The sequence below is a fragment of the Sceloporus occidentalis genome, unplaced genomic scaffold (assembly GCF_023333645.1).
Source record: "Sceloporus occidentalis isolate IW3139 unplaced genomic scaffold, rSceOcc1.0.p SCAF_67, whole genome shotgun sequence".
Taxonomy (NCBI): Eukaryota; Metazoa; Chordata; class Lepidosauria; order Squamata; family Phrynosomatidae; genus Sceloporus; species Sceloporus occidentalis.
This window is the reverse complement of record NW_028317047.1, coordinates 272,706-289,256: the sequence shown is the minus strand read 5'-3', so window position 1 is coordinate 289,256 and position 16,551 is coordinate 272,706. Positions and strand designations below refer to the sequence as shown.

The following is a 16,551-nucleotide window of genomic DNA, read 5'->3' as shown; positions in this document are numbered from 1 at the left end:
ATTCACTAGCCATGCAGTGTTACTATATAGAACACATACCACATTTAGCACAAGATCCACAACACAGATTTGCTGAACTGAATTAAATATGTAGGTTTCCTTTTATTCAGTTTTATTTGATGATAGTGGAGGTTATTAAATAAGGCCCGATTAATCTGCATTGATGAGTCACTTTTCAAGGGTTCGAATGTGGTTGGGGTATAGGGTAAAGTTCTATAAACTGTGTAAGAGCAGTCCCGGATATGCAGTGTCCTTAGTACTAGTGGCAAAGTAGTATATGACCTCTTTTCTTCCTTTGAGAATAAACGCTCCCACCTATGGGTAGATTATTATACCAGCTCAGAGTTATTTATGTTTTTATATTTATTTGACACCCCAGACTGTGGCATGGGCAAGAAAAAAATGAAAAGGTTTTCTATAGCAATTGGTATAGTCTAAACAAAAGCACAGCACAGCAAGTGCTTTCAAGAAATTCTGACCCCTAGGTATATCGATAAAAAGGACATGTATGATCTGTCCACCATATACAATGAAGGAGTCATTTGCTCTGTGCAAAACCAATAGATGGTATAAAAAAGCCCTGGTTCCTGGAGTGCCCTCCAGTAAAATTGGCACCCTTGGTAAATATGAGCAACACAGGCTGTGAAAAAATTTCTTTATTGTTTAACCTTTTGATCTTTTCTTCAAAAATTACACACAGATACTCACACTAGACAAAGATTCCTAAGTGCTTACTACACTATTTACTGTCTGATTTTAGACCCGAGTCTGCTTTGAGAGTGACTCTTTGTTTACAAAGAATCAGACATATTCTTAGATGGTATTTTCCTATTTTGTTCAACAATCCAAGTTTACAAGAAGCTTTCAGATATAGCTGCATCACTGCAGCATTGAAAGCTCACATCCTAGGTGACTCTATTGACTTGTAAGTTGTTTTTTTATGTTTATTTTAACAGTACATAATTGATTATAGTCCACTTATATGTGGAGGAGACTTCCAGACCAGTCCCATGGCAGCTAGCTTGCTGGGAAAGCACAGCCCTGTGCTAGAGTGATAAGCAGACTGAATAGAAATGCATGCAAGGTGTGTGTGTGGGACATTTATTAAGGGGACAGAACAATAATAACTTTATGGGCTAATACCCTCATATATATACTGTACAATATTAGCTTTATCTTTCATGGGGTATTTTTATTCCGTATCTGGCTGTGAAAGCTATGCTTCCCTGCTATACTGAGACAGGTCAGGCTATGGAATCTCCTTGTCCCTAAGCACAAAGAATCTTCCTTTTCAATAATTCTGTGCCTTCAGGGAGAGGAACGCGTATTTCTGGCATATGTTGCTTTCTGTACAACAGGGACTGCCAGTGGTCATTCCACACTGAAGTGGCTTGACATATCATATTCTTTAAATGCTCAATTCCTCCAAATCATAACCAAACTCCAGTTCATGTTTATTATGTATGCATTATTACATAAAGATCCAAATGTCATGATTCTATTATTTCCAGTGATATGTACTCTTTCCAACCACCCTTGTTTTTATTTTATGTAAATATGGAGTACATTATTGCGTAAACTGCTAATTTCGTCACTTTCTAGCCAAGAGAATGTCATTTTACTGTAGATAATCTTCAATGCAGAAAATAATCTTTGAATTATCCCCTGGTAAACGCATTTTATATAAGACTACTCCTAGATGTAGAGAGTTCACATCTGATGTGGTCTCTCTAAAGGAAAGTGAACTCTGGTTTCTGAAGTCTCCATGATGTATCTTATATGTTCAGATCACTAAAAATTAGTAGAATAAGGGACACCTGCTCTGCCCTGTGGACATTAGCAGTAATATCCTTTTGTTATATAGTTATTTTAGACTGCCACCCTTAATCTAATTCTGGCATTCCCATAGGTTATAACAATTGAGATGTTTACCTGATAGTTGTTGTGGAAGATAGCCCATATCTTGACTGTCACATCCTGTTTTGATTAAGTATGAAACTAGATTTTGTAATCCCCAAAAGGGAGTCCTTTTGTTCCATACATATGATCAGATGTTATTGCAGCTCATATTGTCTCTTTTAGGTACATACCGTATTTGCTCGATTATAAGACGACCCTGATTATAAGACGACCCCCCAAAATCTGAATATTAACTTAGGAAAAAAAGAAAAAGCCTGAATATAAGACGACCCTAAAGGAAAAAAGTTTTACCAGTAAATGTTAATTCATGTAAACTATTTTTTTAAATAAAAGCTATGATTGAGAAAAATATTTTTTTTGTTTTTATTTCCTTGTATTTTCCAACCTGTCCCCCAGTTACGCACATCTGCCCCCAGGCTTGCCACACCAATATGGCACTGTGGCCCATGATATGCCTTTTAACCCTCTATATGCCACTGTGCCCCATGGTATGCCTTTTGACCCCCTATGTGCCACTCTGCCTCCAGAAATGCCTTATACCCCTATATCCCATTCTGGCATTTAGGGGGTTAAAATGCATATTATGGGGCAGAGTGGCATATAGGGAGGTATAAGGCATTCCAGGAGGCAGTGGCATTAAGGGAGTTAAAAGGCATTGTATAGAGCACTCTATAAGGCATTTCAGGAGGCAGAGTGCTCTATTAAATGCCCCCTTAACGCCACTCTGCTTCCTGAAATGCCTTATAACTCCCTATATGCCACTCTGCCCCATAATATGCCTTTTAACCCCCTAAGTGCCAGAGTGGCATATAGGGGTATAAGGCATTCCAGAAATGCCCTATGTCCCCCATTTAACACACACACGCACACACACTTACCGGTGCTTCCAAATTCCTGCTGTATTGCCGGGGCAGCGGGTTGACGTCTCCTTCCGCTGCAGCCGGAAGGAGGTGGAGTTGGCAGCGGGGGGTTGTCTGCGTCCGTCGCGGATACCTTTCCCGGCTGTCAGAGATCAGAGTTCCGGCACCTGTGCGGGGAACTCTGATTTCTGACAGTCGGGGAAGGTATCCGCGACGGACGCAGACAACCCCCGCTGCTAGCCACACCTCCTTCCGGCTGCAGCGGACGTTGTCTACGCGGATCGCGTAGACGTCAACCCGCTGCCCCGGCAATACAGCAGGAAGCACCGGTAAGTAAGTGTGGGGGGGGGGAGACAGGAGGATCCAGGTCCCCTGCAGCGGTGCGGGGGATCTGGATCTTAGTCTCATAATCAGACCTCTATTTGAGGTCTGATTAGAAGACGACCCCGATTAGAAGACGAGGGGTATTTTTCAGAGCATTTGCTCTGAAAAAAACCTCGTCTTATAATCGAGCAAATACGGTATTTACACATGTATACAGAATGACCCTTGGTAAATATTAGATATTGGCTCCGTGATCATTTTTCATTTTTGCAACAAATTGGATTTTGTATATATCTACAATTGATTCTTACAGATTTTTTTAGATAGTATCCCAATTTTTCAAGGTCTTCAACTGTTTTTTTTAACATGTTTTCTCAAGGAAGGGTTTATTTAACTAAACACTAAATGGGCATATGCTAATCTTTAATGCAGGGGTACGCAAGGCTCCTGTCCGGTCCCCTCACTTAGATGGGTCCATAAGTGCTTTTGCTTATATCTCTTCATACTGCTTGTAGTCTCTCCAAGTCTGAGTGGAGTGCTAAGATGTGATGTTATATCCCAGTTCTTTAGAAAGTATTTAGAAATTAATCACAGTTCCAAGTGCTTCAGACCGACTCCAGACTGTATAGACAATGTGTACAGAAAACTGTAAATTAAAATTTGTAAATAAAATGCATTTTTCTTATTTTAAATTCATAAAATGTTGGGAGGTATGAAGCTACAGTATGGGATGTTTCCCTACATTAAGAACCTGAGCCCAGTCCCCATGGAAATCAGCTGGCGCTCGAGTTAGGGTCACTTGAGGCGAATAAAGCCATTCCAAACAATTAATTGACATAGAAGTTTTATGTGAGTGAGGTTGTAGAAAACCTGTAAGAGATTCGGTCATCAAACTTGGTAAAACATTTAATTTGCACTAGTATGACAATAATTGAACACATGATAATACATAAGAGGTCATTTAAGGCATCATTTAAGGAAAGTAATATAGTTTTCTAGATTACTTAAGCGTTTAAAATGTTTTAAACCTGCTTAGTTAAATCGATGTATCAATTGTGATTCAGAAGTTAATGATGTGGGAAAAACATGGCAGATTGAGTGATCTCTTTGGAGAAATTAGCGTTTCTAATGCAAACCGTGTGACCTACTAAGGGAACCACTTGTTGACTTGCCTCAAAGTAAGAACATTTTATATAGAAGTAAAACTGCTCAGTTTGCAAAGTAGAATAAAGCATGCTCTAATGATCTAGGTGGATGATTTGGTGAAGTGTATTTGGATGCTACAACTGCCCTCTTGTAAATAATCCAATAAAACAGTATAATATATGTTGTTGGGTGATCACATTTCACCTGGGACCCTTGTGCCTTCTTGTTTGCCCATATGGTGGGACCGGTCCTGCCTCTAGCGCTGTAGATCTGGATGTTGTAAGTACCTGAACTCCTTCTTGGCAGTGGCAAAGAAAGAGCCTAAGCCCTCCTCGCACACAGTGTGAATTACAATCCAACATTATGTATACACCATGAGAGTAGAAGATGTCTACTCTCATGGTGTATACATAATGTTGGATTGTAATTCACACTGTGTGCGAGGAGGGCTTAGGCATGCCGTTCTCAAGATTTGCTTGATTATTTCTTCTGTTATAGTGGGGTAAGAAGAAGGAAGATTACTCCAGAACATGAACCTACCTGTTATTACAGATTTCACAGTTTGTATCATCGATCTTTCCTTCTCTGTACTACTTTTGGCTCTCTGCTAGCCACAGATTAATTGGTTGTAAAATAAATATGTGTCATGGTACAGTAAATGTGTTCCACTTACAGAAAGCAGTAATTGCATTTGTGTAATTTGCATTTTTGATTGTTATTTTCATAGGGATGTGAATTTATAGAAACACCAGATCAAGATTTCACTGACTTCACAAAATGCCTTATGATTTTTCAAGAAAAAATACTCCAAAAAAACCTTCAGGTAAATCTATAAACAATAAGGCTTTACTTTTTTTTATTTAAAAAATCTGGGTGAGTATTTGTATTACGTGAGAAATGTGAAACCAAGTGTCAAAAAGTGAGAATAAAGAAAGAAAGAAAAAGAATTACTTTCCTTTCTTGAGATCGGGTTTTTAGCTGCAGCCCTATATACACTCTCCACGGAATGTAGAAAAAAGGAACACAAATTTGACTTCTGTCTAGGGGCGCTTGCAAACCCACGATCCAGAATAACTCATATAAAAAATGATAAAAAAGGAAAAAGAAAAAATAGTGTAATACAGTAACAAATGTAACTCCGGCACAACGCTTCAATAAATACACTCACAATGTGAATGGATCTTTGGCGCGTGTATCAAAACCACTCCTCGGTATATGTGTTGATTTCTTGGCTCCACGTGTATGTAAGACAAGAGATATCTGATAGGGTGATACCTTTATAATTTGTATGTGCGCTATAAGGTAATGCACTCACATTTAGTTGGAAGATATCAAGCTCGTCTGGTTTGTTGTCCTAGAGTGGAGCCGGTCTCTTGATGAAGTTCCTGGGGAGGCTTTGTTTGGATTCCACGAGAAGATTTCTTCAAAGATCCAGTGTGGGTGTTGATAAAGTGCAAGTGCTATATATAAATAGTGTATGTTCAGTAATTTATGAACTGATATTGTGTGCCATAAATAGATCAAAAGATACCAGGTAGAATAAATAAATAAATAATTTAATCTGGGACCAAGCCCTTACTAAACCCTGGTCGGCAACTACACCATACAGGTGTATACAAAGTTGTCCGAACGGGATAAAAAGTAATGTAAATAATATAAAAAATGTAAATAGAATAAAACAATATGAAAGACGAAATGAAGTCCAAAGTAAAAAAATCCTCAAAGTAAAAAACAATCCTCAACGCGTTTCGCCAGGTAAAAAGGCTTCCTCAGGAGGTATAATAATCCTTCTTCTCGTGGAATCCAAACAAAGCCTCCCCAGGAACTTCATCAAGAGACCGGCTCCACTCTAGGACAACAAACCAGACGAGCTTGATATCTTCCAACTAAATGTGAGTGCATTACCTTATAGCGCACATACAAATTATAAAGGTATCACCCTATCAGATATCTCTTGTCTTACATACACGTGGAGCCAAGAAATCAACACATATACCGAGGAGTGGTTTTGATACACGCGCCAAAGATCCATTCACATTGTGAGTGTATTTATTGAAGCGTTGTGCCGGAGTTACATTTGTTACTGTATTACACTATTTTTTCTTTTTCCTTTTTTATCATTTTTTATATGAGTTATTCTGGATCGTGGGTTTGCAAGCGCCCCTAGACAGAAGTCAAATTTGTGAGTATTTGTATTCACAGACAAAATATTTGTTAAAAATTGTGTAAATTCCAATATAATTTCAGTTAATATAATTCCAAGGTTGAAGGAATTAAAGGGTTTCTAACTGTGTCAATATAGGGCTTCCTGTGCATTCGTACCGTTAAATGTACAGTCGTTGTTTCCAGTTTACTCACGTCATTGAATTGCTTTACTGCGGTAATTTTACTACGATTGTTGCAAATTACACTTTTGTCAGGTCATTGAATCCAAACCCTTTTGTCCGAAGAAGAATTTTAAGTTAAAGAAGATGCTGTGAATATCACTACCTGAAATAATAGACAATAGTTGGTTGTGCACTTTTTAAGGTACTAGTGGTTCTGCTTTGAGGCTATTCTTAGGGTTCTTAGTATCACATTATGGGATATACAGCAACAACATCGCTTTAGAGACATTACCTTAAAACTGCATTTCAGGATAATGTATTATGTAGAGTCGCATCATGTATTCACTTCCTGTAGCAACATGTTAGGACCATCAATATCGTGGAGATTAATGAAGCGATTAGGAAGGCAGTTGTGATAAACCGACTACTCAGTCATAACAAATGGGAAGATATAAATTATTTGCATAATTTCTACATGAATGAACATATATGTTTTTAATGTAAACAGTTTAAAGCTAATTGCCCATGTTTTGGATTTTATGCATGCACTGGATTATTATGTTATATAAATATGACTACATCACATGCTGATATATGGCTGGGTTGAATGGGTTTCTTTTAAATAATTTTACAAAATATGAATTTATTCACCAAGGGAACAATGAGAGGAGAACCCCTTCTATGATAAATTGTCATTCTTTCGGTTATCATCTTACCCATAAGACTATTAACACTACAGATGCTCTAATTAATTAGCCTTTTTAGGAGTTGCAGAGGATGTATACATCATTAAATCAGATGACTGCTATAATCTCATGACTGATTCCCTAGCCAATTTCCAAATTAAAATAGATCTTCTTGCAGAAGACCTCATAAATCTAATTAAAGTGGACTTCATAACCTGACACGCTGTGGTGACATTATACTTCTGAAAAAGTGCATCTCCATACCTAGATCTAAAGGTTGTTGGAAGGAAAAAGATCCTCTATAAATCTTATCCAGGTGAATGGCATGGAAAATTTAATTCACCTACATCATTTTTGGTTAATATATTTTTAATTTAAACACTGAACTAATTTAGAGTGTTTAAATAATTAGCAAAAGAGAAATGTCTCATAAAGGGGATTGTTTAAACTGTTCCAAAAAGTATGACGCTCGGGCAAAGGTTTGCTAGGGTGTCGGAGAGCATTCTAAATTATGGTGGGGCCAGCATGTTGTCCTCCGTGCCATTCTATGTGCTCTCGCTGACTTCCAAGAGGGTGTTTTGGTGTTGGGCGGCGATTTTAACGTGGCCATGTACCCTGAGCTCGACACCTCGACTGGGACTACGCGGACTCCCCGCCACGTCCTGCAGAAGATCACCTCCCTTCTTGCGTCTCACAGGCTGGTTGACTGTTGGAGGGCCATGCACCCCACTGGTAGGGACTATACATTTTATTCCACAGCGCACGGTTCCTATTCCCGCAGTGATCCTGCACCCACACAGGGTACCCAACAGCACGGTCCTCTAGGGTATTAACGCCACATCTCAGTTAGGTAATCACCATCGATTTATTTGTAGTCCACGTATGCAGATATTTACAGGATTACATAGAACACAAATTCGCTACAAACAAAAGCCTAGCTCGTCTGAGCGCTTACTAACATATAACTCCCTCACTACTAAGGGTCTAAACTAACACAAAACATAATCCCACCAACCTCTTTGATGGTCTCTTTTGGGCATAGCAAACTCTGCTGCTTCCAAACAAACTCTCTCTCTCCCTCTGTCCAACAGGTCAGGTTATATTGCAGTCAGTGCAGCTAATTACCTGCAGCTGACCAGTGCATTGGAGTCAGCTTAAACTCCCGGCCTGGAACCCGTGTCAGTCCAGGTGCATGTAAACTGCGGGGTGGAGCACCAGCCTGCCCTATATGTCGTATAAAACCCTGCAAAATCCAGGGGGAATGTATACCCCTTCCACGACAACACCCCGCACCTTGTTACACCGCATAGATTATTTCTTTCTCCCTTGCCGTTTTGCCACGCTCCTGCGTGGTTCTGCCATTGGGTCGGCCACATGGTCGGACCACGCTCCTGTCTCTGTCTCCATGGCCTCCCCAGTGCCTCGCTCCTCGGGGGGATCCTGGCGACTCAATGAATCTTTGTTGTCTGACGAGCCGTCCTGTGCGGAGGCATCCCAGGTTCTCCGATGTTATTTTGAGGACAATCTCAACTCTGAGACACCGCTGTTGACAGTTTGGGAGGCCCACAAGTGTGTAGTTAGGGGCCACTTCATTAGCGTTTGTTCTCAACGTAAGCGGCTCGAGGCCGAACGGGTTGATCGGCTTTATTCTCAGATAGCATTGGCGGAACAGGCGCACAAGACTTCTTTATCGGGGGGTGACCTGCAGCTCCTAGCTCTCCGTGGTGAATTGGCCTCAATTCTTAACAACAAACTACAACGCTCCTTTTTGAAAACCAAGGCCCTGTTTTATGAGCACGGTGACAAGCCCGGCAGGTACTTGGCCAGGGCTCTTCGCGCGGTTAGGAAGCCTACGTATGTCTCCAGGGTGCGCTCCTCCAGGGGCCGCATTCATTCTCACCCCCTTGATGTTTACCGTTGCTTTCAGGACTATTACGAAGCACTGTACAATCTCCATCCGAACCCACACGGCAGCTCCCCCTCCGGTAGGGCAGCTGCTGTCGAGGCATATCTGTCTAAGACAATTCGCCGGTCGCTCAAAGCGGATGAGGCAGCTCTCATTGATTCTCCGATCACTTTACCAGAATTCTTACTGGCCCTGAAGTCCTCCCCTTCTGGAAAATGTCCCGGCCCTGACGGGTTGCCGCTACGTTACTACTCTGCGTTCCGGGATATCTTGGCCCCTCGCTTCGTGGATGCCTTCAATTCTATCTTAGAGGGCGGTCGTATCCATTCCCATACCTTATCGGCCTCCATCACTCTGATCCCTAAGGAGGGCAAGGATCCCGAGCAATGCGGTAGCTACCGTCCTATATCCTTACTGAACTCTGATTTAAAACTATTTGCCAAGATACTTGCTAATAGAATAAAACCTTTCCTGCCCTTTTTGGTACACCCTGACCAGACGGGCTTCGTCCCGGGTCGTGAGGCCAGGGACAGCACTATTAGGGCTCTTTCCCTTATGCACTTTGCAAAACACACGTCTACCCCGACAGTGCTCCTCTCTACTGATGCCGAAAAGGCTTTTGACAGGGTGAATTGGTCTTTTATGCTTTCCACCCTGAATCACATGGGATTTGGTCCGGGTTTACTCACCTGGATCAGATCTTTATACTCTACTCCCACGGCACGAGTTCGGATCAATGGCTCCTTTTCTGACCCTTTCCCTATACGGAATGGGACTAGGCAGGGCTGTCCCTTATCTCCACTGCTCTTTGTGCTCTCCCTAGAGCCCCTCCTTCAGGCCGTCAGGATGAACCCTGATATCTGTGGACTCCAAGTGGGTTCCACGCACCATAAAATCCTGGGCCACGCCGACGACCTCTTATTCGCTGTCACCCGCCCGGGGATTTCCCTCCCTAATATTCTTAAAGAGCTTTCCCTGTACGGTGCCCTTACCAATTTTAAAATTAATTCATCTAAGTCGGAGATTCTCAATGTGAATTTGCCCCAGGCGGCTGCTCTCCCGCTTCAGACCTCCTTTCCCTTTGCTTGGAGTTGCCCCAAAATCCGATACCTTGGGATTTGGCTGTCTCCTGACTTTTCCCAACTTTTCCACTATAATTTTGCGCCCCTTCTGGCCGCTCTTCAGGCTGATTTGGCTACATGGAAGAAACTGGCGCTCTCCTGGGTTGGTCGCATTAATACGATTAAGATGAATATTATGCCCCGTGTTCTTTATTTGTTCCAGGCTCTCCCTATCTCCGTCCCTCCCTCCTTTTTTGACTCGCTCCGGTCCACCTTCTTGCGATTTGTGTGGGGCACTCGTGCACCTCGAATTCGCTTCACCACGTTGATACTCCCCAAGTCTAAAGGTGGTCTTGCTTTGCCCTGCCCCCGCTCTTATTATAGGGCGTGCCACCTGCTCCGTGTTCTGGAGTGGGCACATAGTCCGCTCCATAAGCAATGGGTGGGTGTCGAGGCGGCCTTGCTGGATCTACCCATGAAGGTCTTACCTTGGTTGTCGATTCCGACGGCTCGCGTGATCACTTCGCCTCACCCTTTTATCCGGGCCACTTATATGACTTGGCTTCAGATCCTTCGGAAGACGCAACTTTCTTCTATCCCCTCCCCATTGACCTCGGTCAGGGATAATCCTGACTTTCCTGCCGGGATGGGCCGCAACCTTTTCCCGGCTTCTCCTGCTGTGATGGGACAGGGGATTGGTTCCTTTCTGACCTCTGAAGGCCTTAAGCCCTTGGCCGTACTGTCCTCCCGCTCGCCCCCCTCTTTCTTCGATTCCTTCCGTTACGCACAATTGTGCAGTTTCTTCCGGTCCTTGCCTCGGAAACATGCTGTGTTGCAAGATCGCACACAGTTTGAGGAGCTCTGTGTGGCCTCCACGCTCCCGCCCCATGGCATCTCTAGGCTATACGGCCTTTTACTTGTGTCTTTTTACCCGATATCACTGCCGTTCATGGGGGGCTGGGAATCTGAGCTGCAGGTCATCTTCTCCGAGGCACAATGGGAGAAGATATGTGTCATCACCCACAGCTGCTCTAGGAGTAACAGAGACCGGGAAATGGCATACAAATTGTTGTCCCGCTGGTATCGACCCCCGGCCTTGACTTCCACTTACCGCCCAGATGTGCCTAACAGATGTTGGAGATGTGACGCCTCTCCTGGCTCCCTTCTCCACCTCTGGTGGCACTGCCCACGGCTCGCTCCTTTTTGGACCTCGGTCCATCAGCACTTGCAGCGCTTCACGGACAGGACCATCCCTTTTACGCCAGAATTCCTCCTCCTTCATCATCTGCCCTACCCTGTGCGCTGGTTCCGGAGATCGGTGATCTGTCACCTCTTGACGGCAGCTAAGGCGCTAATTCCTCAACGCTGGGGCAGCCCTGCCCCACCCACCCTTAAAGACTGGGTTCTACGGGTGGAACAGATACGCGTCTTTGATGAGTTGCAACTCCTGTCCGATGAGTCCATTGAGCGATATAGGTCCACTTGGTTCCACTGGCTGGAATTTGTGTCGGGGCCTGATATTCGTCCTTTATTGGACTAGCGGCATAGACATGTTCCCCCTGGGTTGGGCAGCTGGGCTTTCTTCCCTTCTTTCATTCTTCCTCTCTTTCATTCTCTCAGTTTTCTATTTCTTTCATTCTTCATTTTTTTTTTTTTCTCTTTGTTTTCTCCCATTAGTTTTCCTTCCCTCCTCCTCCTCCCACTGAGCTCGCAGCTCGTTTCCTTGAGACGGTTCTGTACTATGCCACGTCTCGCTGTGCTGCCCGCGTGTGCCTGCTCCAGTTCATCTGTGGTCATGATGTTTCTCATTTCGTTATCACACTACTGTCTGGGGCTTTTCGACTAGCGCCCGAGGCTGCTGTCATGACTTCCCCCCCCCCCCCCTCCACTAATTTGGTTGCTTTGTTGTTCCCTGTTTGTTTACCTCCCTCGTCTCTCCGAGTGGGCTCACAGCGAATTTTTCTGAGAGTGATGTGTACTTTACCATGTCTCACTGTGTACCTTGCTCATGATTGCTCATGCTCTCCTGCTCAACTGTCATGATGTTTCTCATTTTGTTACCACAATGCTGTCTGGTGCCTCTTCGCTGGCACCTTGTGTTGCTGTTCTGACTCCCCCTCCCCCCTAATTTTTCCTTCTGTACCCTCCATCCACAAAAACTGATTTAAAATAAAGAAAAACTGATTTACCCTCTAAATTATGGGACATTTTAACTAGCTGGAGAGTTAGCAGGAGAGTTTAACATTTAAATATGAATTCAAAATTCTAGCTACCTCTTCCAGAAAGGGCTGAGTTGGCTGTGCATTATATGTAGTTGCCCCAAGTCAAATTTCCAGCATGGAAATTGGATGAAAGCATTAATTTACTCCTCTCATATACCATATGACCAAAAGTATGTGGACACCCCACCTAATTATCGAGATTAGGTGTATCAGACACATCCATTGCTAACAGGTGCATAAAATCAAGCACATAGGCATGCCATCTCCATAGACAAGTATTTACTGAAAAAAGGGTCATCCTGAAGAGCTCAGTGACTGTAAACATGGCACTGTATAGGAACCCACCTTTGCAAAGTCAGTTTGTGAAATGACTGCCCTGCTAGATCTGCCCTGGTCCATTGACTGTATCCCAGTGGCTGACCTCTCAAATGCTCTTTTGGCAAACAAATTCCCATAGACTCATTCCAAAATCTTGTTGAAATATGTCCCATACATGAAGGCTGTTATAGCTGCAAAGAGGGCCAACTCCATATTGACGCCTATGGTTTTGAAATGACATGTCTAGAATGTTCCCACTTTGTAAAGCACTACAGATGCATTTTCCCGCTCTCCTAATAAAAGGGTGCAGAAAAAAGCTGGTATTTAGTGGTCACAATAGACGAATACCGTATTTGTCCGAATATAGGCCGCACCCCCCCACACTTTAAAGTGGGGGGTGGCGTATATTTTCGGGGTTTAGCGCAGGGATGCGCAATTCGTATCGCCCGGGACACACAGTTTCGGGTGCCGGGCGGGTGTTTTTTTTCTTTCCTTCAGATCTGCTGCGGCAGGGTTAGGATCCAGATCCCCTGCAGCACTGCAGGATACCTGGACCCTTCTCTCTGGCAGCAGCGCTGACATATCGCTGGCTGCAGCGATTCACGTAGACAACCTCTGCTACCGCCACTTCCGCCAGAGCTTCTCCCTCATAGAAGCCCCGGTGCTAGACACGAGGGAGTCTGGGGGTGCATTGGTAAGTCTGGAGGTGGTGGCATTTCTAGGGGGCAGAGTGGCATTTCTAGGGTGCAAAAAGCATATCTAGGGGGCAGAGTGGCATATCAGGGGGCAGAGGGGAATATCTTTAAGTAAGGTGCATTATGAATTATGGGGGGACCTTAAAATGGCTATATATATAAGATATGCTGACTAACCGCATAATAGATACCAAAAATGTTACAATACAATACAATACAATACAATTAGGTAAAATACTGTTTCACCATTCCACTAATGTGTATTTTTTCTTTAAAAATAAATTTTTCTTTAAAATAGCACCAAACTTTGTGCGGCCTATAATTGAGTCAATACGATAATTTGAAGCAATTGATTATACCTTGAAACTGTTTCCTCCTATTTAGCATGCCGTATGTCAATCTCTGCTCTTTTAATTATCTATCATAGTTTTAGCAGGGGCCATTAATTTTTCTTGATATTTCTACACTTCTGACTCTTCCCTTTTTTTGGAGGGGGGGCTTTAGGCACATGTTTTGTCTATATGAACACCTATGTATGTGAAATATGCCTGTGCTTGAGAGGGGATGCTGCTGAACATAAATTCATGTTTTCTGCAGTGGTATCCATCCTATGAAAACTTTTTTTTAGATTTATTCCCAATTAAAATTTTATGTATAAATGTTTTAAAAGAAAAAACTAATTTTGTTGGTCCAGACACCTTTGTAGTCTATATATAACAGCAGAATTTGTTTATAGGTTTCTCAATATAATTAATAGCTCACAAAGATGAGTCTAGAGATGCAATGAGTAATTTCAAGATGTTTGTAGTAAGCAGTGTTTTATGTAGGCACCAGCCATGTGCTGAGCTACAAAAAAAGTTGAATAACTTGAAATAGCCTCTTCCGCCCTCTCTGTGACATTTACAAAATAACAAATTAAGTTTGTTATGTGGAAATTGCAAATGCTGAAATAACTGTTCACTGTATTCCTGTACATTGGATTGCAGCTAATGCTGCTTGGCTATACAAAAAAATATACCGGTATATAAAAGGTGTAACTCTTTTAACTCAAGTACAACCATGAATGGGATATTTGGCTGACCCTCTGGGCCCACTTTATAGGCCACCTTAAATTTTAAATAATAACCATAACTTCATAAATGCAGCCTGAATGGACAGTAAAATGACAGGCAGACATCCCATTAAAGAACTGTAGACAGATAGATTGGGGTGGTGTAGTGCATCTTGGCAGTGATGATGTTGAATATTAATGTTGTAAAACTGATGAAAACAATACACCAACTTGAGCCCTGTTTCCTCTTCTTTAATCTATTGTGTACATCTGCTCTCATCACTTGAGCTAACATTCTCTACAGTTAAGGATAGTGGAGAAACGTCCACTTTCCTCACTTTTTTGGATATGAGTAAAAGTTTTTGCCCTGCTTAATTTAAGGGATTAACATTTTGTAGGCCAGAAAAACAATAGATTTTTATCCCTCGTTGACAGTGTAAAAATCCTTTGGCACAAACTTCACCTGCAGATACATAACTACATTAGTTCCTATTGTCAAAATAATGTTAAATTATAGACCCATAATGTCGGGATCAGAACTATCTGAATGATTAAGAAGAACGCTAAGAAATGCAAAGGTACATTTGAACTGTCATTTGGTTTGATCATTCAAAATAGCAGGACAACCTGTTCCTCATCTTTACCCTTTCAGAAATCACAGCCATTATTCCGTCTGTAGTAATGCTGGCTTCCATTTAGATATGATTCATTAGTCATGCATTGAAATTTAATGTGACTTAGCATAGGGAATCCCAACAGGATATTTTACACAGGCTGTCAAAATCCAAGCATACTCTTTGTTTTTTACGCTGCTTGTTATTGCAAGTACGGGATATAAAACTTCAGAGCTGAATTCTCCAATTGCTCGTTATACTTTTCTGCATTCACTGGGGTTATATTTTACAGGCTTATTAAAATGTACTTCTCTATTATTGCTTTTGTCAGATCATTTGTTTTTACTTAGATCTGATATTTTTTCCCTATCCAGCCTGCATGGGGGCCCCCTTTACTTTACATTAAATCATCAAACTGTTAGACCACAGAAATTCATTGTTCCGAGCCAGCCACAAACCTTTTTTTAATCAATCTCTTTATATTCTGTATACTTTCCTTCCCATTGAAGCAAACTGAATAAAACTTGAAATAATTGCTTCATTAATACATGTGAACATTGTGTAGACTTAAGAATTCCTGCTTGACTGGTTTTATAACCAAAAGACAGACAAACACATGGCACATCATTTCTCTAATACCTTTTACTTTGTGCATTGTACTTGCCCACATATGCAAATGTTAAATGAGGACAGAATAACCCTGGTCTTTATGCTAGGAATAATGCGCAACTGCAGCTGATTTTTTTTCTCCTTTATTTGTAATAGGAAAACTGGTGCGCATTTGTAGTGGACAGCGTTCTATTAAACTGGCACCACAAATGCACAATTTAAAGCTGCGTTGTTAAAAGGCATTGTTAAACATCAGGACAATGGTCATGAGAGATTGGCAGTGGGTCTTAGCTGCCACCATACGATGCTGCTAATATTCTGTTCCCTGACAGCATGCGTTGACACCACTCTCTTGTGGTTCTTTAAGCCCAAACAAATCAATGGTCACTCGGAGAGAATAAAGTTTGTAAAACTCTGTTAACTATATATAAAACTCTGTTGACTATATATAGTTGTGTGAAAAAGAAAGTACACCCTCCTTGAATTCTGTGGTTTTACATATAAAGACATAACAATTATACGTTCCTTAGGTCTAAAAATCAGGTAAATACAAACTCAGATGAACAACAACATATGACATATTACACCGTGTCATGATTTATTCAACAAAAATAAAGCCAAAATGGAGAAGCATTGTGTGAAAAGCCACCCTTACTGCTTCCATAGTAATAAAGATGCTAAGTAGCAGACAGGTGCTGATTGATCATCAGTGAGTGTGTCCACCTCTATAAAAGCCAACATTTTAGCATTTTGCGTGTCTGGAGCATTGAGACGTGTGTTACCAAAATACCAAGGAGGAAAGACATCAGCAG

The 16,551-nt window shown here is 42.0% G+C and overlaps 1 protein-coding gene across 1 annotated transcript in view; it reads left to right on the top strand.

The window, feature by feature from the left end:
- The window catches only part of LOC149286599 (thiamine pyrophosphokinase 1-like), a 161,478-nt gene that overhangs the window by 41,704 nt on the left and 103,223 nt on the right, over window positions 1–16,551 (top strand). Inside the window, exon 4 of the mRNA XM_089493821.1 lies at window positions 4,978–5,073. Coding sequence (XP_089349947.1) covers window positions 4,978–5,073 — 96 coding nt within the window. The remainder of the gene's footprint in view (window positions 1–4,977; window positions 5,074–16,551) is intronic.